Source organism: Myxine glutinosa, chromosome 10 (assembly GCF_964187855.1).
Source record: "Myxine glutinosa chromosome 10, kmMyxGlut1.1, whole genome shotgun sequence".
Lineage (NCBI taxonomy): Eukaryota > Metazoa > Chordata > Myxini > Myxiniformes > Myxinidae > Myxine > Myxine glutinosa.
The window spans coordinates 25782947-25806732 of NC_136270.1; the positions used below are offsets into that span (position 1 = coordinate 25782947).

The 23786-nt window shown below is 46.6% G+C and overlaps 2 protein-coding genes across 7 annotated transcripts in view; one reads left to right on the forward strand and one right to left on the reverse strand.

Moving 5' to 3' along the window:
* The window catches only part of LOC144888245 (cytochrome P450 2C23-like), a 799004-nt gene that overhangs the window by 336387 nt on the left and 438831 nt on the right, over positions 1–23786 (reverse strand). The window lies entirely within an intron of this gene.
* LOC137434304 (cytochrome P450 2C23-like) overlaps positions 1952–23786 on the forward strand; it is an 80106-nt gene continuing 58271 nt past the window's right edge. For 2 of the 6 annotated variants that reach the window (XM_078785461.1, XM_078785465.1), the window contains exons 1-2: positions 1959–2089; positions 21807–22031. In XM_078785461.1, coding sequence (XP_078641587.1) covers positions 21828–22031 — 204 coding nt within the window. In that variant the 5' untranslated portion in view covers positions 1959–2089; positions 21807–21827. Of the gene's footprint in view, positions 2094–21806; positions 22032–23786 lie in introns of all 6 variants that reach the window. The other 4 variants (XM_078785466.1, XM_078785463.1, XM_078785464.1 and 1 more) reach the window with 4 other exon arrangements.

The following is a 23786-nucleotide window of genomic DNA, read 5'->3' on the forward strand; positions in this document are numbered from 1 at the left end:
AATTCATTGATTAATCAATAAATAATGAATCGATTAAATGATTAATCAATAAATCAAAAATAAATGATTAATCAATAAATCAAAAATATCCTTGATAGCCACATCACTTGGTCACTGTCATGTCCAAATATTAGCTTCCCAGCTCAAAAGGTGCCTGAGATATTGGCCAAATGAGAAAGAAAATAAATAAATGATTAATAATGAAAATAAATAAATAACAATCATTAAAAAATTAAATTATCAATCAATTCGGTCACAGAACACATAAACCACCACCATTTCATCAGAATCCGTAACTGATTTTTTTTTTTTAGTAGTAATTAATCGAATAATTAAATAATTAATCGATTAATTGATTAATTGATTAGTCAATAAATCAAAAATATCATTGATAGCCACATCACTTGGTCACTCATGTCCAAATATTAGCTTCTGAGCTCAAAAGGTGCCTGAGATATTGGCCAAATGAGAAAGAAGATAAATAAATGATTAATAATGAAAATAAATAAATAATAATCTTTAAAAATTTAAATTATTAATCAATTCGGTCAGAGAACACATAAACCACCACCATTTCATCAGAATCTGTAACTGAAAAAAAAAATTGTTTTTGTCATTATTCAAATAATTAAATAATTAATCGATTAATTGATTAATTAATAAATCAAAAATAGCCTTTGCCGCCAAATCACCTGGTCATTGGCATGTCCAAATATCAGCTTCCTAACTCAAAAGGTGCCTGAGTTAATGGTCAGAAGAGAAATGAAATTTAATTAATTAAATAAGTACTTAATTAATCGCTAATAATTAAATAACTCCTCAATTAATTGATGAATCAAAAAACAAAAAATACAGTTTTTGACAAAGGACTTGCTCACTTTTGTGCCAAAATTTCAGCTTCCTAGCTCAAAGGATGGCTGAGATATCGCCCGGACAAACAAACAAACAAACAAACAAGAAAGAAAGAAAACAAACAAACAACCAGAGTGAAAACTGAGTACTCCGTTTCAGCGTGAGTCACTGCCGAGCCCCCTTCGGTGCTCAGCAATGACGATTTGCAATGCCTGGAGATGGCATAGGAAAGGTGCGGTGTACAATTAATTAAATAAGTACTTAATTAATCGCTAATAATTAAATAACTCCTCAATTAATTGATTAATCAAAAAACAAAAAATACTCTTTTTGAGAAAGGACTTGCTCACTATTGTGCCGAAATTTCAGCTTCCTAGCTCAAAGGATGGCTGAGATATCGCCCGGACAAACAAACAAGAAAGAAAGAAAGAAAGAATGCAAGAAAGCAAGAAGACAAACAAACAACAAGAGTGAAAACTGAGTACTCCCTTTCAGCGTGCGTCACTGCCGAGCCCCCTTCGGTGCCCAGCAATGACGATTTGCAATGCCTGGAGATGGCATAGGAAAGGTGCGGTGTACAACAAGAAAACAAGAAAGAAAACAAACAAACAGAGTGAAAACTGAGTACTCCCTTTCAGCGTGCGTCACTGCCGAGCCCCCTTCGGTGCCCAGCAATGACGATTTGCAATGCCTGGAGATGGCATAGGAAAGGTGCGGTGTACAAAAATTCGGGAGCGATCGAGGCAATGTTGTTGCTTTATACACCGGCCAGTAATTTTTTTTTGTCCAATTGAAAGAAATAAAATTTTAATGAAAAAAATAGGTTTTAATTCATTTTAAGGAACTTTTAATTAATAATTTTTCTCTCCAATGAGCGTTTCCATGTGTCAGCGTGGGGCAAACACACAGACAGGCAGCATTAGCCGATTTATTTATATCATGTAGATAGATTGTCAATTGACATGTACCATGAAATGATTTATCATTCGTACCATTAGAATTTCAACAGGATTTAATTACTAGTCATATGTTCTGTGCGGACAATTAACAGCCGAACAAACAAACAAAAAATGGACCCAAGTGTAATACTGAACCCTTTCCACTAGCCGGGGTAGAATCTTCTTCACAAGCACATTCCATACACTGCACCCATATCGCAGGCATAAAATCGCCATCTGCGTTGCGTGGTTTCATTCTGCGACCTTCATTTTTTTAACTCCGGGAATTTTTATTGAAGGTGGGTGAGTAGAAACAGTCGTTTCGACATTTAGCTATGTTATGGTCATCCAATGAGCTATTCCCATTGGTATAGTTTACCGCAGGTTTTGTTATCATTTCCTATACTCTATAGCCGCCCGCGGAACTACGTTCCTTCTCTTTTTCACTGTTTGTTCTGCAAAACTCTTGCTGTGTTTGTTTGTCCTCCAAATGATTTTGTGATAAGAAACGCATCATTACAACAGTTTATGAGAAGTTTGAGGTTACATTGGTTGTTTATAAATACTAATTAGGTATCAAGTCGTGGATAAACTCGACAGTTGTGATTTGTCGAGGTAAATGGTGATTTGTCGAGGTAAATGGTGATTTGTCGAGGTAAATGGTGATTTGTCGAGGTAAATGGTGATTTGTCGAGGTAAATGGTGATTTGTCGAGGTAAATGGTGATTTGTCGAGGTAAATGGTGATTTGTCGAGGTAAATGGTGATTTGTCGAGGTAAATGCTGATTTGTCGAGGTAAATGGTGATTTATCGAGGTAAATGGTGATTTGTCGAGGTAAATGGTGATTTGTCGAGGTAAATGGTGATTTGTCGAGGTAAATGGTGATTTATCGAGGTAAATGCTGATTTGTCGAGGTAAATGGTGATTTGTCGAGGTAAATGGTGTTTTGTCGAGGTAAATGGTGATTTGTCGAGGTAAATGGTGATTTGTCGAGGTAAATGGTGATTTGTCGAGGTAAATGGTGATTTGTCGAGGTAAATGGTGATTTGTCGAGGTAAATGGTGATTTGTCGAGGTAAATGGTGATTTGTCGAGGTAAATGGTGATTTGTCGAGGTAAATGGTGATTTGTCGAGGTAAATGGTGATTTGTCGAGGTAAATGGTGATTTGTCGAGGTAAATGGTGTTTTGTCGAGGTAAATGGTGATTTGTCGAGGTAAATGGTGATTTGTCGAGGTAAATGGTGATTTGTCGAGGTAAATGGTGATTTGTCGAGGTAAATGGTGATTTGTCGAGGTAAATGGTGATTTGTCGAGGCAAATGGTGATTTGTCGAGGTAAATGGTGATTTGTCGAGGTAAATGGTGATTTGTCGAGGTAAATGGTGATTTGTCGAGGTAAATGGTGATTTGTCGAGGTAAATGGTGATTTGTCGAGGTAAATGGTGATTTGTCGAGGTAAATGCTGATTTGTCGAGGTAAATGGTGATTTGTCGAGGTAAATGCTGATTTGTAGAGGTAAATGGTGATTTATCGAGGTAAATGGTGATTTGTCGAGGTAAATGGTGATTTGTCGAGGTAAATGGTGATTTGTCGAGGTAAATGGTGATTTATCGAGGTAAATGCTGATTTGTCGAGGTAAATGGTGATTTGTCGAGGTAAATGCTGATTTGTCGAGGTAAATTATGATTTGTCGAGGTAAATGGTGATTTTTTGAGGTAAATGGTTGAAGACACACAGCCTTTAAATTTTCACTTGTTTACCTTGTGGAGACATACAGGTCAGACGTCGCTGTTGATTTGCTTCAATATAATTTGTGAGTGCTCCATGTTCACCTGTATCTGTGTAGCTTACCTCAAACACACCTGAAGTTGGACTGAGTCGTGGATAAAAACACTCGACCCCTTCCAGCTTTCACACACTCTTTGGGAGTGGAGCTTGTGGGTTTTGTTACCTCTGCCACCAAAGGTGGATGGAGGTTATGTTTTCACCCCTGTTTGCCCGGTTGTGAACAAAATATCTCAAAAAGTTGAGGACGGATTCGGACGAAATTTGACAGAGATGTAGCGCATGTCACAAGGACGAAATGATTAGATTTTGGTGAAGATCCAGATTCGGATCCGGCTACTAGAAATTTTTAAAGTGATTCTTCACCATTGGGAATTAGGGCCAAAAACGATGCACAGCAGAATATCTCAAAAAGTTGTGGATGGATTTGGACGAAACTTGGTGGGCAGGTTGGGTGTGTGACAAGGACAAATATATTCGATTTTGGTGAAGATCTGACTATGAATTCGGATACGATAAAAAGAATTTTTTAAGTCTGTTGTTAGCTTAGTGGTTAGGGTGCCAGCTTCAGATCCCAAGATCCTGGATTCGTATCCCGGTCGATCACTGAATTAACGCCAGGGGGGTTGACTCAGCCTGCCATCCTTCTGAGGTCGGCAAATTGAGTCTCTTTCACGGTTTTGTTTAAATACAGTATGTTGGACCTTTCCCCTGCAGTGTTTTATTCAGTGGTTTATTACAACACGCTGTTTTTCTTCTTACTTAAAAGGCCTTTTTCAATTTCCTCATGAAATCATTCCATTTCAAAAAAAAAAAAATCATTCTCATAGTCATTCCTTTCTACCTTCTCTAAATTCACCTTCATTCCACCCCTCCTCTATCATTTTCAAACGGATCTCTAACTTGAAAATCACAATAAACCCAGTTTGTAATAAATGTTCGTTTTTCATTAATCATCCACTTTCTAAACTCCACCTCACCCCTCCCCTCCAAAACTCCCCACTCGCCCCTCCCCTTCAAAACTCCCCCCTCACCCCTCCCCTTCAAAACTCCCCCCTCACCCCTCCCCTTCAAAAATCCTCTATCTCTTTGCTGATGACTCCACTCTCTGCCGCTCCATTCCTCATCCCTCAGTTCGGCAGTCTGCAGCCTCCTCACTCTCTACAGACCTGGACAAAATCACAGACTGGTCAAACAAGTGGAACTTGTCTTCCAATCCTGACAAATCTCACACTCTTACTATGTCTCTCCGAAAAGACCGACTGGAAAACCCTCCCATCTACTTTCTCAACAATCCTCTCCAAGAAGTTCTGTCACTCAAGCTTTTGGGTCTCACTATCTGCCATGATCTTTCCTGGGAAAACCACATTTCCAAGCTGGCTTCCAAAGCCAGTCGCCGACTGGGCATCCTCTGTCGTGTGAAGTCCTTCCTTGGCACACCTGAGCTCCTCACCTCATGCAAGGCTTTCATCCACAGCTCAATGGAATACTGTTCTCCCCTCTGGGTTCGGTGCTCCGGTGCTCCTGCCTCACACCTAGTTCGGCTTCACGCTGTTGAAACCAAAGCTTTCAGAATCATTGGAATCTCCTGCGATGAAGCTCACTCTGAGGGACTTTCACTCACTCACCGCAGGCAGGTTAGTGGTCTTTCTGTCTTCTCCCGACTCCTCTCTGGCCTTGCTCCCCCAGCTCTCTCTGTGCTCTGTCCCCCAAATATTCCTACAGGTCGCAAAAGATCTGCCAGCCACCCTCTTATGATTAAATTGCCAAAATCAAGACTCTCTATTCACCTTCACTCTTTCATTCTTCTTTTCTCCCGCCTCTGGAACAAACTCCCTCACTCTCTTCAATCCCACTCCCTCCAGGTCTTTAAAACAGCTGTTCACCACCATCTCTTATCTTCCCCCATCCAAAACCTTGATCTTTTCTACCCCCTGTTAATTCACCCCAGATCCACTGTTTTAAAATACCGACCTCTTTCCTGGAAGTCCTAGCAGTGTCCATGTGTTTTATACCTCTCCCTTCCCACGCCTCCCCCTCCCCAAGCCCTCCGCCTCCCACAGATCTCCCGATGTCCCTGCTCTCCATATTGTCTCCCGCTCCCTTTATCATATGTTTTATGTTTTATGTGTCAGTTTGTCGTTTTGTGATCAATGTTAGCTCTTACACGAGCCTCGATACTGTATACAAAAAGCAAACAAACAAACAAAAAAAAAATAACAAGTGATGCTTCACTATTGGGAGTTAGGGCCAAAAACGATACATATCAGGATATCTCAAAAAGTTGTGGATGGATTTGGACGAAACATCTTGGACAGGTTGTGTGTGTGACAAGGAAGAATCTATTCAATTTTGGTGAAGATCTGGATCAGGCTCGTATAAAATTTTAAGTGATTCTTCACTATTGAGTGATATGGCCAACCAGGCGGAGCTATGCTCTCTACTGAGTGCCGTTATAGTTGCGCATGTTTTGAGAGCTACAGGTGTACGTGTGCATCATGAACATCATGTATTCTGCAGGTCTGGGTTGCGACAGCTCAGGATAACGTGGACTCGGGTCGTGATGAGTCCACGGGAATGAGAGTTCACGTCTTGCATCTCCATCCACTCAATGAACGGAGAGTGAGACGTTGGTCGGAAAATACCAGCTTCAGCTAGCGGCTTTGCGTGTCGTGTACTCTGAAACTGAGTAGTAAGCCTGGTGTTGGCTTAACGGTTAGGGCGGCTCCTGAGTTTGAATCTCACTCGGCGATTGAATCAACAACAGGTGTGGTTGACTCAGCCTGCCGTCCTTCCGAGGTCCGCAAAATGAGTACCAGCTGATTAGTAATAGGGGCACTGCGTCAGCACAGCACAACAACTCCCTCAACCAATGATGCTACCTGCAGTCCTGTGCTACATATGAAAGAAGAAACCGAGTCGTTGAGACATGCACTCTACAGCCAAATAAACAGAACAGTGAAGAATCACTTTAAAAATTCCCAGATGCGGATGCGGATCATCACCAAAATCTAATAATTTCGACTTTGTCTTATACCCAATCTCTCCACCAAATTTCGTCTGACATACATCCACAACCTTTTTGAGATATCCTGTTCACAAACAGACAACAAAACAACAACAACAGGCATTTTAAGGCCATTTTCCCTGCCAGAGCGGGGGTTAGCCTTGCGGGCCCCATGACAATCTGCTCCATTTTGCCCTATTTTCTGCATCTCCCCTTGTTAACCCCCTTGCCCGCAATTCTTCTTCCACCATCTTTAGCCAAGTCTTTTTCGGTCTTCCCTGTCCTCTGCTTCGTTATACATTCATTTCCATCATTCTTCTCAACCAGTCACTTTCATCCTTCCTCAACACATGACTTGACCATATCAACCATGACTAACCATCTCAACCATCATTGCTTCGGATATCAAATCTTTCCTCTTCTCCAATGGCTTGATCTCCGATCATCAATTTGGTTTCAGACCAGGTCACTCTACTCTGGACATGCTGCTTCTGCTGTCTCAACAATGGATGGATGTCCTCAATGCCAAACAGGAAATTAGAGCTGTCTCCCTTAACATATCACGTGCCTTCGATACCGTCTGGCACCCCGCTCTGCTCACCAAACTCTCCTCCTATGGTATCCATGGACATCTCCACGCATGGCTTGCGGACTTCCTCTCTAGTCATCGTCAACGTGTGGCCCTGAATGGGTTTCTCTCATCTCCCCTTCCTGTTCAGGCTGGAGTTCCCCAAGGCAGTGTTCTGGGCCCTGTGCTTTTTCTGGTCTTAATCAATGATCTCTCTGACCCTCTTGAAAATCCTCTCTATCTCTTTGCTGATGACTCCACTCTCTGCCGCTCCATTCCTCATTCCTCATCCCTCAGATCGGCAGTCTGCAGCCTCCTCACTCTCTGCAGACCTGGACAAAATCAAAGACTGGTCAAACAAGTGGAACATGTCTTTCAATCCTGACAAATCTCACACTCTTACTATGTCTCTCCGAAAAGACCGACTGGACAACCCTCCCATCTACTTTCTGAACAATCCTCTCCAAGAAGTTCTGTCACTCAAGCTTTTGGGTCTCACTATCTGCCATGATCTTTCCTGGGAAAACCACATTTCAAATCTGGCCTCCAAAGCCAGTCGCCGACTGGGCATCCTCCGTCGTGCGACGTCCTTCCTTGGCACACCTGAGCTCCTCACCACATACAAGGCTTTCACCGGCAGCTCAATGGAATAATGTTCTCCCCTCTGGGCCAGTGCTCCTGCCTCACACCGAGCTCGGCTTCACGCTGTTGAAACCAAAGCTTTCAGAATCATTGGAATCTCCCGCGATGAAGCTGATTGCGAGGGCCTTTCACTTACTCACAGCAGGCAGGTTGGTGGTCTTTCTGTCTTCTATCGACTCCTTTCCGGCCTTGCTCCCCCAGCTCTCTCTGGGCTCTGTCCCCCAAATATTCCTACAGGTCGCACAAGATCCACCTGCAACCCTCTTATGGTTAAACTGCCAAAATCAAGACTCTCTGCTCACCTTCACTCCTTCATTCCTCTTTTCTCCCGCATCTGGAACAAACTCCCTCACTCTCTTCAATCCCACTTCTCCCTCCAGGTCTTTAAAACAGCTGTTCACCACCATCTCTTATCTTCCCCCATCCAAAACCTTGATCTTTTCTACCCCCGCTAATTTCACCCCAATTCCACATTTTTGAAATACCAACTTTTTTCCTGGAAGTCCTTGCAGTATCCTTGTGTTTTATACTTCTCCCACCCCCACCCCCTTCCCACGCCTCCTCCCCCCAAGCCCTCGCCCTCCCACAGACCTCCAGATGTCCCTGCTCTCAAATGTTGTGTTTGTGTGCTCCCCCTTTTCTCCCCATCTTGTCTGCCGCTCCCCTTATTATACAGCTCCCCTTATTATATACCGTGTGTGTCTGTTTTGATTTTTTGTGTGATAAATGTTCGCTCTTTCACGAGCCTCGATCCTGTATACAACAACAAAAACAAATAAAACAATTGTTTCTCTTCACAGCATCCATGACAGGCTCTATTCCCATCATCTTTCGCAATTCATCATTTATCTTCCTCTCTCTCAACGATACTCCACACATCCACCGAACCATTCGCATGTTCACAAACAGACAGACAGTGTGAAAACATAAACTTCATCCATCCATCTACCATCGCAAGAAGCTGGAGAAACATAAGCCTCACAAAGCTCCCGGTACAGATGGTCCATACTGTTTATCAACATCTTTTTTTCGTCGCCAGAGGCGTTATGTTTTCAGGTTGTCCTTCCAGCTGTCCGTCCATGATAGGTTTTCGTTACCGCGATAACTTGAGAATGGCTGAAGGGATCTTCGTCAAACTTGGTACAGGTATGTATAATGAATGAATGTGAATTATCGTTTTAAGGCCATTTTTCCCCGCTAGAGCGGGGGTTAGCCTTGCGGGCCCCATGACAATCATGGTTCCCTGTTTGAGGCAATGTTTTTATGGCCGGATGCCCTTCCTGACGCCAACCCTTGGTCACGCTCCTGCGATGCACAGGGATACGGTGTACCTAATCTAAACCGGGGTACACACCGTGATCATTCATCCCAGCAAGCTGGTACTCAATTTGCCGACCTCGGAAGGATGACAGGCTGAGTCAACCCCCCTGGCGTTAATTCAGCGATCGACCGGGATTCGAACCCAGGATCCGAGGATCCCAAGCCGGCACCCTAACCGCTAAGCCAACGCCAGGCAATGCATCATCATGTATAATGATGTAAAGATTAACTCATTGGACTTTAGCGTCATCTCCCGCGATGAAGCTAACTCCAAGGGCCTCTCACTCACTCACCGCAGGCAGGTTGGTGGTCTTTCCGTCTTCTACCGACTCCTCTCTGGCCTTGCCCCCCCCCCCCAGCTCTCTCTGGGCCTCTGTCCCGCAAATATTCCTACAGGTCGCACAAGATCTGCCTGCAACCCTCTTATGGTTAAACTGCCAAAATCAAGACTCTCTGCTCACCTTCACTCCTTCATTCCTCTTTTCTCCCACCTCTGGAACAAACTCCCTCACTCTCTTCAATCCCACTCCACCCTCCAGGTCTTTAAAACAGCTGTTCACCACCATCTCTTATCTTCCCCCATCCAAAACCTTGATCTTTTCTACCCCCGCTAATTTCACCCCAATTCCACTTTTTTGAAATACCAACTTCTGTCCAGGAAGTCCTTGCAGTATCCTTAGGCTATGAGCCAAGGGGGTTGGTCGGTACCATACAGATGGAGTAAGGCTCATTGTGATTTTTAGCAAGATATATGTCCCTAGATATGAAAAAAAGTGATAGCAGTGTATAACTCTCGGCCATCTCTGTGTTATCACCCGAAATATTATTATACGCCCGCTTCGCTTCGCCAAAAAATGTGATATTTGCTAAAATTGGAATAAATATGTTTTTAAGGACCACAGAGTGCCAATAATTTGCATACTGGATGCCAACTAATATAGTAATAGAAATATAGAACATTTGTGGGGGTTATTTATGAAATTTTGATATAATGACAAAAAATATGTTAAATTTAGTGAAAAAGTGGTCGAAATCGCTTCGAGTTCAGAATTCACATTGTACATTTTTGTCAATATTTCAAAAATGAAAACTCCCAGAGGTTTAGTCTGAACTCAGGAGGCACAACAAGGTTTAGTCTGAAATCAGGAGCAGTCAAGCGCTATTACATTACTGCAGAACACAGGAGTGCTTTTCTTGGTCAGATGAGGGAAATGGTACAAGAACAGGGATCAAATGTTCCACATGCTGACCTGCACAAAACGCGTGTGAGGAAAGATGAGGATGCTGTTTCGACAATCGTACATCTGGTGAAGAGCTGGGTAAATCTATTTGAAGAAGCTCGCGAACTTATCAGTATCTCGACAGCAAAAAAAGCCCCCGGAGATATCTGCTCGGATTTGAAGAATGCCAGAGACATTGGAGTTGAATGCTACACAAACTTCAAAGCTGAGAGACTCGAGACGGACCCACCAATCAAACGCTTTCATGATCCAATGAAAATGAACAAACTGAAAACCTTCAGTAATTTATGCAAGAAGAAACAAGTCAAAATGAGTGGCAGATCCGTGATTCTTCAAGCTGACAGAGCATTGTTTGGTCGCATCATTGTGATGGCACAGGGACGAAATCTGCAGATGGCTGATGTACTATCCCATCCTCTTGGTCCGTTACCATGGGCACTCGCAACCCCAGAAGGTCTCCACCGTAAAACCAACAAGGCTGCTCTTGCTAGTTATCTACAAAATAATGTAGCCCCTGCTGACCAACTTCCTGATCATTCTGCAACCATAATAGATGGAATGAGCATAATCCAGAAGGTGAAAGGGGATCAAGTCAACTTTGGGGAAATTGCCCAGTTTGTTTTGTCGATGGCACTGAAAGATGGCAGCACTAGTGACAGGATCGACATCGTCTTCGACACCTACCAAGATGCATCCATCAAGAACTGTGAAAGGCTCGCCAGAGGAGAGGAGAGGAACTTGGACTTAAGCTTCAGGACATCACAGCATCGCAAATTGTAAGGCAATGGAGAAGCTTCCTGGCCCATGTTGGGAATAAGTCTAGCCTCATTTCATTTCTGGTGAGCGAATGGAGGAAACCAGATTACACCAAGCATCTGAATGGAAAGGTCTTATTTGTAACAACTGAAGACAAGTGTTACAAAATCACCACGGAAGGACACCAGGAGGTGCTTGAGCTGCAAAGTACACATGAGGAAGCAGATGGTCGACTCTTCCTTCACGCTGCTCATGCTGCACAGACTGGATATCCAGCAGTTGTAATCAGCTCCGAGGACACTGACGTATTCATCATGGCGTTGGCGTTTCATACTCAAATTGCATCAAAATTGTTCCAGAAATGTGGCACCAAAGAACGGAAACGAATCATTGACATTACCAAAATTGCAGCTTCAGTGGGCGCAGATGTTTGTCATGGACTTATATGGATGCATGCTTACACAGGTTGCGATACTGTCAGCACATTTGCCGGCAAAGGCAAACTCGGTGCGCTTAAACTGCTTAGGTCTAGCAAAGAGGTCCAAGAAACGTTCGCCCAGTTGGGAAAAGAATGGAATGTGGCCGAGGAGCTTATGGATAAGCTGGAGAATTTCACATGCCTCCTATATGCATCCAAGTCTGGTACAAAGGAACTTAATAGCCTTCGATACCATCTATTCTGTGCAAAGAAGGGCGGGATTGAGAGCCACTAATTGCCTCCATGCAATGACCCGCTTCCGAAAACACGTACAGCGGGCCAATTACCAGGCAGCAATTTGGAAACGAAGCCTTCAAAGGCACCCAATGACCCCCAGTCCAGTTGGAAAAGGATGGAAATGGGATGATCAGGATAGAACAACTCTGGCTGTGGACTGGATGAGTGGACAGGCAGCACCTCAGGCTCTTCTGGATTTGTTGGCCTGTAATTGTTCCAGGAGCTGCAAGCTACCAAGTTGTGTCTGCATTGCCAATGGACTGAAATGTACAGACATGTGTAAACTTGCCGCCTGCGACAATCAGCCATTGTCTGTCGAGCCAGACGATGACAGCCTCGACAAGGATGATCCATCTGACGAGGAGCAAGAATACGGATTCTGAGCCAAATATGCTGCGCATCTAAAGGGACGGACACTTTCGTGATGTCATTTCAGACATTTATTTTCTGTTTAGTGATTTAAGTATAATATGTATGACGTTCATTGTAATTTAAAGTAGCCCGATGCATAAAAGGATAGGTTCAACTTATAAGCATTATTTAGTATGTGTTTTAAATGCCTGTAATCTGTGTCAATTGTGTTAAAAATTGATTGGTAATAATACTGTATAATAACAAGGCGTATTTGTTCGAGAGATCATGATAAACCTAGAGTGTGGAGCAAGTTTGCATGCATTGTGAAATATAATGTAGCTGATGTTACAAACCTACTTTAGGATACTAGCTAATACCAAAAATTACACTGAGATACCAAAAGTAGTAGACGAATAAACCTAAAATGTTCAAAAGCTATGTTTCGTTCCAAAATATCAAAATTAGGGGGTATGGTTGAACATATTTTGAACTTTGCCAAAATATGTGCCCCAAACAACCACCATATTACAAAGTAATGATATATTCCAATGCAGTGGTTCCTTGCGAAGATTTTGAGGGGTCAAATGTTACTCTGGGAGTTTTCATTTTTGAAATATTGACAAAAATGTACAATGTGAATTCTGAACTCGAAGCGATTTCGACCACTTTTTCACTAAATTTAACATATTTTTTGTCATTATATCAATATTTTGATAAATAACCCCCACAAATGTTCTATTTTCTATTACTATATTAGTTGGCATCCAGTATGCAAATTATTGGCACTCTGTGGTCCTTAAAAACATATATTTATTCCAATTTTAGCAAATATCACATTTTTTGGCGAAGCGAAGCAGGCGTATAATAATATTTCGGGTGATAACACAGAGATGGCCGAGAGTTATACACTGCTATCACTTTTTTTTCATATCTAGGGACATATATCTTGCTAAAAATCACAATGAGCCTTACTCCATCTGTATGGTACCGACCGGTCAATTTGGGGGGTCTGGCTCATAGCCTACCTTGTGTTTTATACTTCTCCCTCCCCCCCACCCCCCTTCCCATGCCTCCTCCCCCCGGGCCCTCTCCCTTCCACACATCTCCCTGCTCTCGGATGTTGTGTTTGTGTGCTTCCCCTTCTCTCCCCATCTTGTCTTCCGCTCCCTCTTTTTGGGTATTTTGTTTGTCTGGTTGATTTGTTTGTGAAGTAAATGTTAGCTCTTTCACGAGCCTCGATTCAGTATACAAAAAAAAAAAAAAAAAAAAAAAAGCCAAAGTCTGTAATAGGTCTATAACTTGAGAACGGCTGAAGTGATGCAATTCAAACTTGGTACACATCTTATTATAATAGGGCAAACGTATATGGTTGTGTGTGTGACCAAAACGTCTTCTTCTTTCTCTTCAATTTTTTTTATTAACACCCTCTTAAATAATTAACCCTCTTAATTACGTTTAGACTACTGAGACCCCTCAGACCTTTGACGAACCTTTAATTTCCCCAAGACCCTTAATACCACCAAGACCCCTGAAGACCCAAAATACCCTCAAAGACCTCAAAATACCCTTGAAGGCCATGAGGCTCAAAAATACCCTGAAAACCCAAAAGACCTAAAACACCCTGAAGACCGAAAACACCCTGAAGACCCAAAACTCCCTGAAGACCCAAAACTCCCTGAAGACCCAAAACTCCCTGAAGACCCACAACACCCTGAAGACCCAAAACACCCTGAAGACCCAAAACACCCTGAAGACCCAAAACACCCTGAAGACCCAAAACACCCTGAAGACCCAAAACACCCTGAAGACCCAAAACACCCTGAAGACCCAAAACACCCTGAAGACCCAAAACACCCTGAATACCCAAAACACCCCAAAGACCCAAAACACCCTCAATACCCAAAACACCCCAAAGACACAAAATACCCTGAAAGGCCCAGGGATCCAAAATACCCTGAAGACCCAAAAGACACTGAAGACCCAAAACACTATGAAGACCCAAAAGACACCGAAATGGTCAAAGATGCCTATCCCTCTGAAACGACGTGTGGTGAGGCAGGCGGAGCGCACAGAGTCACGCTGGTAGGTATAATGATGTTAATATTAACTGATTAAATATTGGGGTCAAGAGGTCAAAGGTCAGAGGTCATGTCAGGTAAAAATGTGATAACTTGAGAACAGCTGAATGGATTTAAAGCAAACTTCGTACAATTATTATAATGATGTAATAATGTGGGCGGAGGCATATCGGTCGACGTCATGACGTCGAAGAGTGTCGTCCTCGTTTCAATAGGGCGTCATGCGCATCTCTTGGTAGTAGTTTACAACACAATGAGAGCAGATCTCTTTTCAGAGTTCACATGGTTGAGTTGGGTTGAGCAAAATTTCTTAATTTTCCACACAAATGATTTGAGAGGCTAGGTTCACCAAGAAAGCAAACAAGTCGCACCACCTTGATTGCAAATGCAATTTCTTATGAGCATACAAGAATAAAAACTAAATGACAAAATTATAAATCGTCCACATTCATCATTTGGAAGTCAAAAGGAATGCCTACGATCCGTACACCGATGTAATGTGACCACCAATGATCCATAAATAAAGGGGAATATGTAATATCAAATGGGGGGTGACTGGTGACACCAAAGACAACGAGACCATTCAGGCATGGTAGGAGGAGAGCACAGCGGAGTGAGCCCCTGAAAGAGTTATTGGGGAGAAGAGCTGACAATGATCAACCACAGCCACTTGTAAAGCAATCCTTAAATGATTCATTGCTCTTGGTAATCGTGAACATTTATTAATTTTAGGTGTAATTCTTTTTTTTTTTTCCTTTGTTGTCGCTGAACCACAACCACCTACTTATGATCAAATCCTTATGCAACATTGACCTACAAGCCTCTGTGTCCGCAGTGGCCAGATGGACCAACTCTGAAAGCTGGACACAGCTTTTCTGCTCCAACTGTTGCTCTACCTGGACCTTGATTACTTAACTGCCAATTGTCACCGGCACTTCCCTCACGTTCTTCATTAACTGCTCTCACTAGCAAATAACCTTTCTGTTAGAATGCGTTAATCCCTCCTCCCTCATCCCTTTATGATTTACGACTTGTAATACTAGCTTAAGCTAGGTGGTACTATACAATGCATATTTACATGGAGATAATTTGGATTCTTTCCCACAAACCCTTACCTCTGGGGGTTATGTTTTTTTTTTTGTTTGTTTTTTTTAACCACCGAAAACCCTTTATGCATACCCTGAGAGCAACCATCAGCTTTCAACTCATTCCATCCAGAAGTTTAGGAATAAATACAAGTCAAACAAACGCACAAACAAAGAAGAAAGAGCATTCCAAGATGGCGCCTGTACCACGTGACCTATGACTTCATAATTATCATTAAGAAATTATGCAGGTGGAGTTGCACCTTTGGTGAAAATTTCCTGTCAATCGGACCAACGGTTGCAGAGAAAATCGTATTTATTCTGTGCGGACAAACAGACAGACAAACAAATGGACAAACGGACTCAAATGCAATACCCTCTCCTCTGGCGAGGGTAACAAACACACAAACACAATCCACAATTGAAACGGCAATACACAAGAATAAAAAATAGGACCGCTGGTCCTAAAGCTCACCTGGATCAGGAGCAACAGTTACTCAAACCACCCACAGACTCCCGGAGACCCAGAATTATTACCCTGCGCTCACGAAGCGAAAACGTGGTTAAGCATTCAGTTACGTACGTGTGCCATGTGCCATACGTGTCTGCATTTTAAAAATTCATTTTCTAGGCAACCGTTGGTCTGATTGACACGAAATTTTTACCAAAGAAGCACCTCCGGCTGTATAATTTTTTTTATTCATAATTATGACGTCATAGGTCACGTGGTACGGATGCCATCTTGGGAAAACGTTACACCTCTATCTCCCAACCGCTCAATGGAAAAAAATTGAAACGTGGCTCATTGTCAAGTACTCCCCTTGGGGAATAAGATATGTTGATGATGATGTCATCGGTGCCATAATTATGACGTCATAATTCGACAGGGACAACGCTTAGTCTGATCAGTTTGAAATGTATTGAGCGTGATCTATGCAACAATTTTATGAGATAATATAAATTTATGATGTCATCGCTCACGTGGTCTGGCAGCCATGTTGGATCAAAGGAAAAAAAAGTTCCAAAACAGAAGAATTGGTTCGCAACAAGTTGACTGCACAGGGTAAGTACTTTATGAATACCATTGAAGGAGCAGCGCTCCTGCTTGAGACGGACGAAGTGACGGACAAGACACAAACTCGTCCGAGAAGATGTTTATTGTATAATCAACTCGGGAACTCTGAAAACCCGTTTATCGGGTTCGCATACATATAATCCAAACCAAAAAGCATACGTCAGAACCAAAGCCACGCCTCTCAGACGAGGCACGCTTTGGTGGTCACGTGACCGACAAGTGCAAGCAATTATAACCTCGGCGCCGCGGTTTGTCCGCCGGTTACGTCACCGGCTTGGGCAAGGAGATTATGTTGCTGGTCTCGAGCTTTGGGGGACCCATGGGTCGCTACACACGCCCCCCCAGAATCGACTTGGTCCAGGAAGGTCAACCTGAGGGGGGTCCGGATGACCCGATCGAAATGACCCCTGGCTGGTCGTGGGGGGGGGGGGGTCCGGTGTGGTGGCGGGTGGCCGGGCGGGGGGTGCAGTGGACAGGGGGCGGCCGCGCCGCGGTGGGAGAGCCAGCCCTGGCGGCTGGCCGACGTTCATGTGGGCCGGCTTGAGGCGGTCCACCGAAATCCGGTCCACCCGGCCGCCGATGCTGACGACGAAGGACTTGTTGTCCTATCGTAGGACCCGGGAGGGTCCGTCATATGGTGGCCGGAGTGGCCCCCGGTGCGCGTCATGGCGCACAAAGACATACTCCGCCGTGCGGTGTGCTGGGGGGACATAGGATTGGGGGTCGCCGTGGCGGGACGTGGGCACCGGGGCGAAACGTTGGGCGGCCTCCTGGAAGTCCATGCGCTGGCGCGCGGCGGACCAGGGGCTGGTGGCATCGGGCACGAACTCGCCCGGGACGCGGAGGGCCTGGCCGTACACCAGCTCGGCGGTGGACGCCTGGAGGTCCTCCTTTGGAGCCGTGCGGAGGCCCAAAAGGACCCACGGGAGCCGGTCGACCCAGCCGTCGTCCTGGAGGCCGGCCATGAGTGCGGCCTTCATGGAGCAGTGGAACCGCTCGCACAACCCGTTGGCCTGGGGGTGGTAGGCCGTGGTGCGGTGCAGGGTAACGCCCAACGTGCGGGCGACCGCGCCCCACAGTTCGGACGTGAACTGTGGGCCGCGGTCCGACGAGATGTCCGCTGGTGCGCCGAAACACGCGACCCAGGTGGCGATGAACGCCTGGGCCATGGCGGTGGTGGTGGAGGCAAGGGGCACGGCCTCCGGCCACCTGGTGGTCCTGTCCACCATGGTAAGCAGGTGGGTGAACCCCTGCGATGGGGGCAGGGGACCCACCAGGTCCACGTGGACGTGGTCGAAACGTCGCTCGGGCACGGTGAAAGGAGCCAGCGGAGCTTGGGTGTGACGGTGGACCTTGGCCCGCTGGCAGCGTGTGCAGGCATTGGCCCAGTCGCGGACGTCCCGTCGCAACCCGTGCCAGACGAAATGTGCCGACACCAGCCTCTGGGACGCCTTCCGGCCCGGGTGAGAGAGGCCGTGGAGCGAAGCAAAAATGCGACGCCGCCAGGTGACCGGCACAACGGGGCGAGGTCGGCCTTGGGAGACGTCACAAAGCAGGACCGTGTCCACGAAGGGGACGTCAGCCAAGCGGAGGCCCGTGTCCGCCACCCGGAGCGCCTGCACCGTGCCGTCGGTGGCCTGGTCCGTCGCCATCAGGGCAAAATCGACGCCGAGGTGGACGGCGTTGGCGCCGGCTCGAGAAAGGCAGTCGGCCACGGCGTTGTCCTTTCCGGCGACGTGCCGGATGTCCGTGGTGTATTCCGACACGGCGGAGAGGTGGCGCTGCTGGCGGGCCGACCACGGCTCCGTGACCTTGGCCATGGCGAAAATCAATGGCTTGTGGTCGACAAGGGCCGTGAACGGGCGGCCCTCCAGGAGGTGGCGAAAATGGCGGACGGCCAGGTAGAGCCCGAGGAGCTCGCGGTCGAAAGTGCTGTACTTCAACTCGTTGGGCAGGAGTTGCCGGCTGAAGAACGCGAGCGGCTGCTAGGCCCCGTTTACCCATTGTTCATGAACCGCGCCCACGGTGTAGTCGGAGGCGTCCGTGGTGAGGGCTATGGGAGCATGGGGTACCGGGTGGGCCAGCAGCGTGGCATCGGTGAGGGCCCGTTGCGCGCCGGTGAAAGCAGCGTCCATGTCCGTGGACCAGACGACGTCGCGCTTCACCAGCTGGCCGCGGAGGGTGGTGTACAAGGGCCGCATGAGTTGCGCAGCTCAGGGCACGAAGCGGTGATAAAAGTTCACCATCCCGAGGAACTCCTGCAGCGCCTTGACGGAGCGGGGGCGCGGGAAAGCGGCGATGGCCTCGACTTTGGCCGGTAGCGGCACGGCGCCGTTCCGGGTGATGCGGTGGCCCATAAAGTCGATCGTCGCCGCACCAAAGTGACATTTTGCCGGGTTGACGATCAAGCCGTGCTCGCTGAGGCGGCCGAACAGCGTCCGGAGGTGGAGGAGGTGCTCGGCTCTGGACGTGCTGGCGAACAGTATGTCGTCCAGGTAGGTAAAGAGGAACGGCAAGTCGCGCAGCACGCCGTCCATCAGGCGCTGGAATGCCTGTGCCGCGTTTTTGAGGCCAAAGGGCATCCGGAGGAATTCGAAGAGGCCGAAAGGTGTAATAACGGCCGTCTTCGGGATGTCGGCTGGGCGGACGGGCACCTGGTGGTACCCCCGAATCAGGTCCACTTTTGAAAAAATGATCCGCCCCGCCAACCGGGCGGAAAAATCCTGGATGTGCAGGACGGGGTACCTGTCGGGGGTAGTGGCGTCGTTGAGGCGGTGGTAGTCGCCGCATGGCCGCCATCTGCCCCCCGGCTTCGGGACGATGTGCAGCGGCGAGGCCCAGGCGCTGTCGGAGCGCCGCACGATGCCAAGGCGCTCCAGCGCGGCGCACTCGGCCTTGGCGACGGCGAGTTTGGCTGGGTCGAGACGGCGAGCTCGGGCGTACACCGGCGGGCCCGTAGTGGGAATATGATGCTCGATGCCGTGACGCACCGCGGCGGCCGAAAACGTTGGTCGCGTGAGGGCCGGGAACTCCGCGAGGAGACGCGCGAAGTCGTCTGCCAACGGGAGGATGCAGGAAAGCTCGGTGGGCGCGGAACGGCTCAATGTGCACGCCAGCGAGCTGAAAGTTTCGGCGTTGACGAAACGCCGACATTTAACGTCGACCAGCAGCCCATGGGCGCAAAAGAAATCGGCACCGAGCAAAGCCATGGGGACATCCGCCGTCACGAACTCCCAGCGGAAGAGCTGGCTGCCGAAGCGGAGGGCGACGGTGCGTGGGCCGAAGGTGCGGATGGCGGAGCCGTTGGCCGCGATTAAGGAGGGGCCGCAAATGGCGGCCCGCCTGTCCTCCGCCGAAGCGGGAATGACGCTCAGCTGAGTGCCGGTGTCGCAGAGAAAACGCCGCCCCGACGCTTGGTCCGCGATGAATAGCAGGTTTCCGGAATGGCCGGCGCTCATGGCTGGTAGTGAGCGCCGGCCCGACCGTTTCCCGACTTGCCGAACGTGCACGGGGGTTGACATGATCGGGCCCGCCGCCCGAACCTGGCGTGGAAATAACACCAGGCCGGGTCTGGCGGGGGCTCCGGTCGACGTGTCGGGACCGGGCAACTTGGCGTTGCCGCTGCCAGTCGCGCCGGACCGGCGGACTCCGGGAAGGAAGCTGCGTCGCGGGCGTCAGGCGGGAAACTGTGCCGCGGGCGCCGACTGGGCTCCCGGCAGCCACCCCGACGAGCTGGCTTGCCGAATCGATCTTGTCGGCCTCCCTGGTGAGGTCGCGGGGATTTGCGATGGTCGTGCTTGCCAGGGCGACCCGAACCTGGGCCGGGAGCTGGCGGAGAAAAAGCTCTCGGAAAAGGAAATCCGAGGGGTGCTCGCCGAGCAACGCGAGCATGTAGTCCATACGTTCGGACGGGCGCGTATCGCCGAGCCCAGGAAGGTCGAGCAGGCGTCGTGCGCATTCAGCCGGGGAGAGGGCGAAAGCACCCAGAAGAAGTGCCTTGATGGCGTCGTACTTGCCGTCAGCGGGCGGGCTCTGGAGGAGGCTCAGGCAGCAGGCGGCGGTCACGGAGACGAGCGCGGCGACCACGTAATGGTATTTAGTGGTGTCCTCCGTAATGCCACGCAGGGCGAACTGGGAGTCCGCCTGAGCGAACCAGACGGTGGCATGTGCTTCCCAGAAAGTGGGCAGTTTGAGGGACACTGCCGTGTCCATCACGTGTCGTAAACTCGGGGTCACCAGTGAAGGAGCAGCGCTCCTGCTTGAGACGGACGAAGTGACGGACAAGACACAAACTCGTCCGAGAAGATGTTTGTTGTATAATCAACTCGGGAACTCTGAAAACCCGTTTATCGGGTTCGCATACATATAATCCAAACCAAAAAGCATACGTCAGAACCAAAGCCACGCCTCTCAGGCGAGGCACGCTTTGATGGTCACGTGACCGACAGGTGCAAGCAATTATAACCTCGGCGCCGCGGTTTGTCCGCCGGTTACGTCACCGGCTTGGGCAAGGATATTATGTTGCTGGTCTCGAGCTTTGGGGGACCCATGGGTCGCTACACCATCTAGTTTTTAATGCCGTAAACAAAGTTTGGTGCATCATGGGTAATGAAGGTTGTGGTAAATGGAAGGTTGTGGTAAAGTTTCATTGAAATTGTGTGTAGTTTCGGGGGAAGGGAGCAAATACCAATTTGGGGGGCTCAAACTCCCCCGTGTACCTCCTTGGACCGCAATTTTTTTTTATTGCTGTGTTTTTTATGCCAATGCAGCACAGCCATGCTCCCAGCAATGATCCAACCAGCAGCCACAGGCTACATATCAAATGCTGATAATTTGGCTTTCAGAAGTAATTCATTATTTGATTAATTTTTGAGGCAGTTTTGCCCTCTTTTCTTTTTTCTTTTTTTGGTTTAATTTATTTTCCAGGCTGCCTGCAGCGAATGGAATTTTATTTTGCTTGGTAACTAACAGCCGTTGAACCTTAGCAAGGTGCTGAGGTTCAACATCTGTTTGTCAAGTGAATGTATATGAAAATCTCTTATCTCATTTGGAAAACCTGTTTTGGTTTCCAAGCTGTCTTCAGTTACAATTTGTCGTGCAAATGGGATTACGCAAGGGGCCTTTTATTGTAACTCTTGGAAAGGACAGAGTCCTGTTACTCTTTTGTGCCAAAGTGTAGTGTGGTTTACTCTTTGGCATGCACCTTGTTTTACCTTCCTGAAGCAATAACTGCACGTCAAGACAAGATAAAAAGAGCAGAGGTTAAAGGTTGGACATTCTGGTTGTACTTCCTTCCCATTTGCCTACCCAGGCACAACTAGTGCATGGAAATGTTGAACCTTGAACCAAATACACCAAAAATGTTTCACTGAAAACTATTCTTTTTGCAGGTTTTAAATATTCTTGATGTGATGGCTGAGTTTTTGCCTGGATATGGCCCTGTGCCTGTTGGAACTGTGCTGCTCATTGCTGGGTCAATCTTGATGATATTCCTCCGAAGATTATTGACCAAGGAATCGAACCATGGCATCTTTCCTCCTGGACCCCGAAGGTGGCCCTTTGTAGGAAACTTGCTGCAGATGGACTTGGCTGCGCCTTACAACACGTTGCAAGAGGTACTGCAGATTGCAAAGGATATTTTGGGGGTGGAAAGCCTGGGGGGAAAGCAAAATGATGAGGCCAAGAGCATCCAAACTTTTTTTTTTTACATTTGCAAGCATTGTTTTACCAGATTGAATCAGTCCATTTACATACAGTGACGTAAAAAAGTAAGGACACCCCATGTAAAGTTTTGACTTTTTCAACATATTTCAACATACAGCTATTTGATCTTCATTTCAACAATATTGATAGATAAAGGTGATATAATATAACAAATATCATGAAACATTTACATTTTGTAGTCCATTGTATAATTTAAATAAAGATAAATGCAAATTTCGCATGTGGAAAAAGTGAGTACACCCCTACATGTATCACTACTTCAAATACCTAAAATTAGAATCAGGTGCAAATGATTAGAACATCGTTAGAGAGGATCTTGGAGGAACCTGTCTTATTTAAACCTCAGACATTTAGTTTGGTTTGCTCTTTGTTGTTGGAGTGTGCGGCGTCACCATGCCTAGATCAAAAGAGCTCTCTGAGGCCTTCAGAAAGAAGGATATAGATGCCTACGAGTCTGGGAAGGGATTTAAAAAGATCTCCAAACAATTTGAAATCAATTATTCGACTGTCCGGAAGATCATCTACAAGTGGAGAAGATTCTAAACAACTGCCAACTTGTTCAAGCCAGGCCACCCCAGCAAGTTGAGCCCGAGAGCAGACCGCAAGATGCTGAAAGAAGGCCTCTCCTCTCCTCAGTGAAAGACACATGAAAGCCCGCTTGGAGTTTGCAGAAAAACACCTGAAGGACTCTCAGACTGTGAGAAACAAGCTTCTGTGGTCTGATGAAACCAAGATTGAACAGTTTGGCTTCCGTCTGGCCACTCTGCCATGAAGCCCAGATCGGTGGAGTGTTGCAGTGATGGTTGTCCTTCTGGAAGTTTCTCCCATCTCCACACAGGATCTCTGGAGCTCAGCCAGAGTGGCCATCGGGTTCTTGGTCACCTCTATTACCAAGGCCCTTCTACCCCGATTGCTCAGTTTGGCCGGGCGGCCAGCTCTAGGAAGAGTCCTGGTTGTTACAAACTTCTTCCAAATTTAAGAAATATGGAGTCCACTGTGCTCTTGGGAACCTTCAATGCAGCAGAGATTTTTTTGTAGGCTTCCCCAGATCTGTGCGTCGACACAATCCTGTCTCTGAGCTCTGCAGGCAGTTCCTTCGACCTCATGGCTTGGTTTTTGCTCTGATATGCATTGTCAGCTGTGAGACCTTATATAGACAGGTGTGTGCCCTTCCAAATCATGTCCAATCAATTGAATTTACCACAGGTGGACTCCAATCAAGGTGTAGAAACATCTCAAAGATGATCAAGAGAAATGGGAGGCACCTGAGATAAATTTCAAGTGTCATAGCAAAGGGTATGAATACTTATGTCAATGTGATATTTCAGTTTTTTCTTTTTAATTAATTGCAAAACTTTCTAAAACCCTGTTTTCTGTTTGTCATTATGGGGTATTGAGTGTAAATTGATGAGGGAAAAAAAGATTTAAACGATGTCAGCATAAGGCTGCAACATAACAAAAATGTGAAAAAAGTGAAGGGGTCTGAATACTTTCTGAATGCACTATATATATATATATATATATATATATATTATATATATATATATATATATATATATAGTATACTATATATACATATATATATAGTATATATATGTATAATATATATATGACTATGTATATGTATATATATGTATATATATATA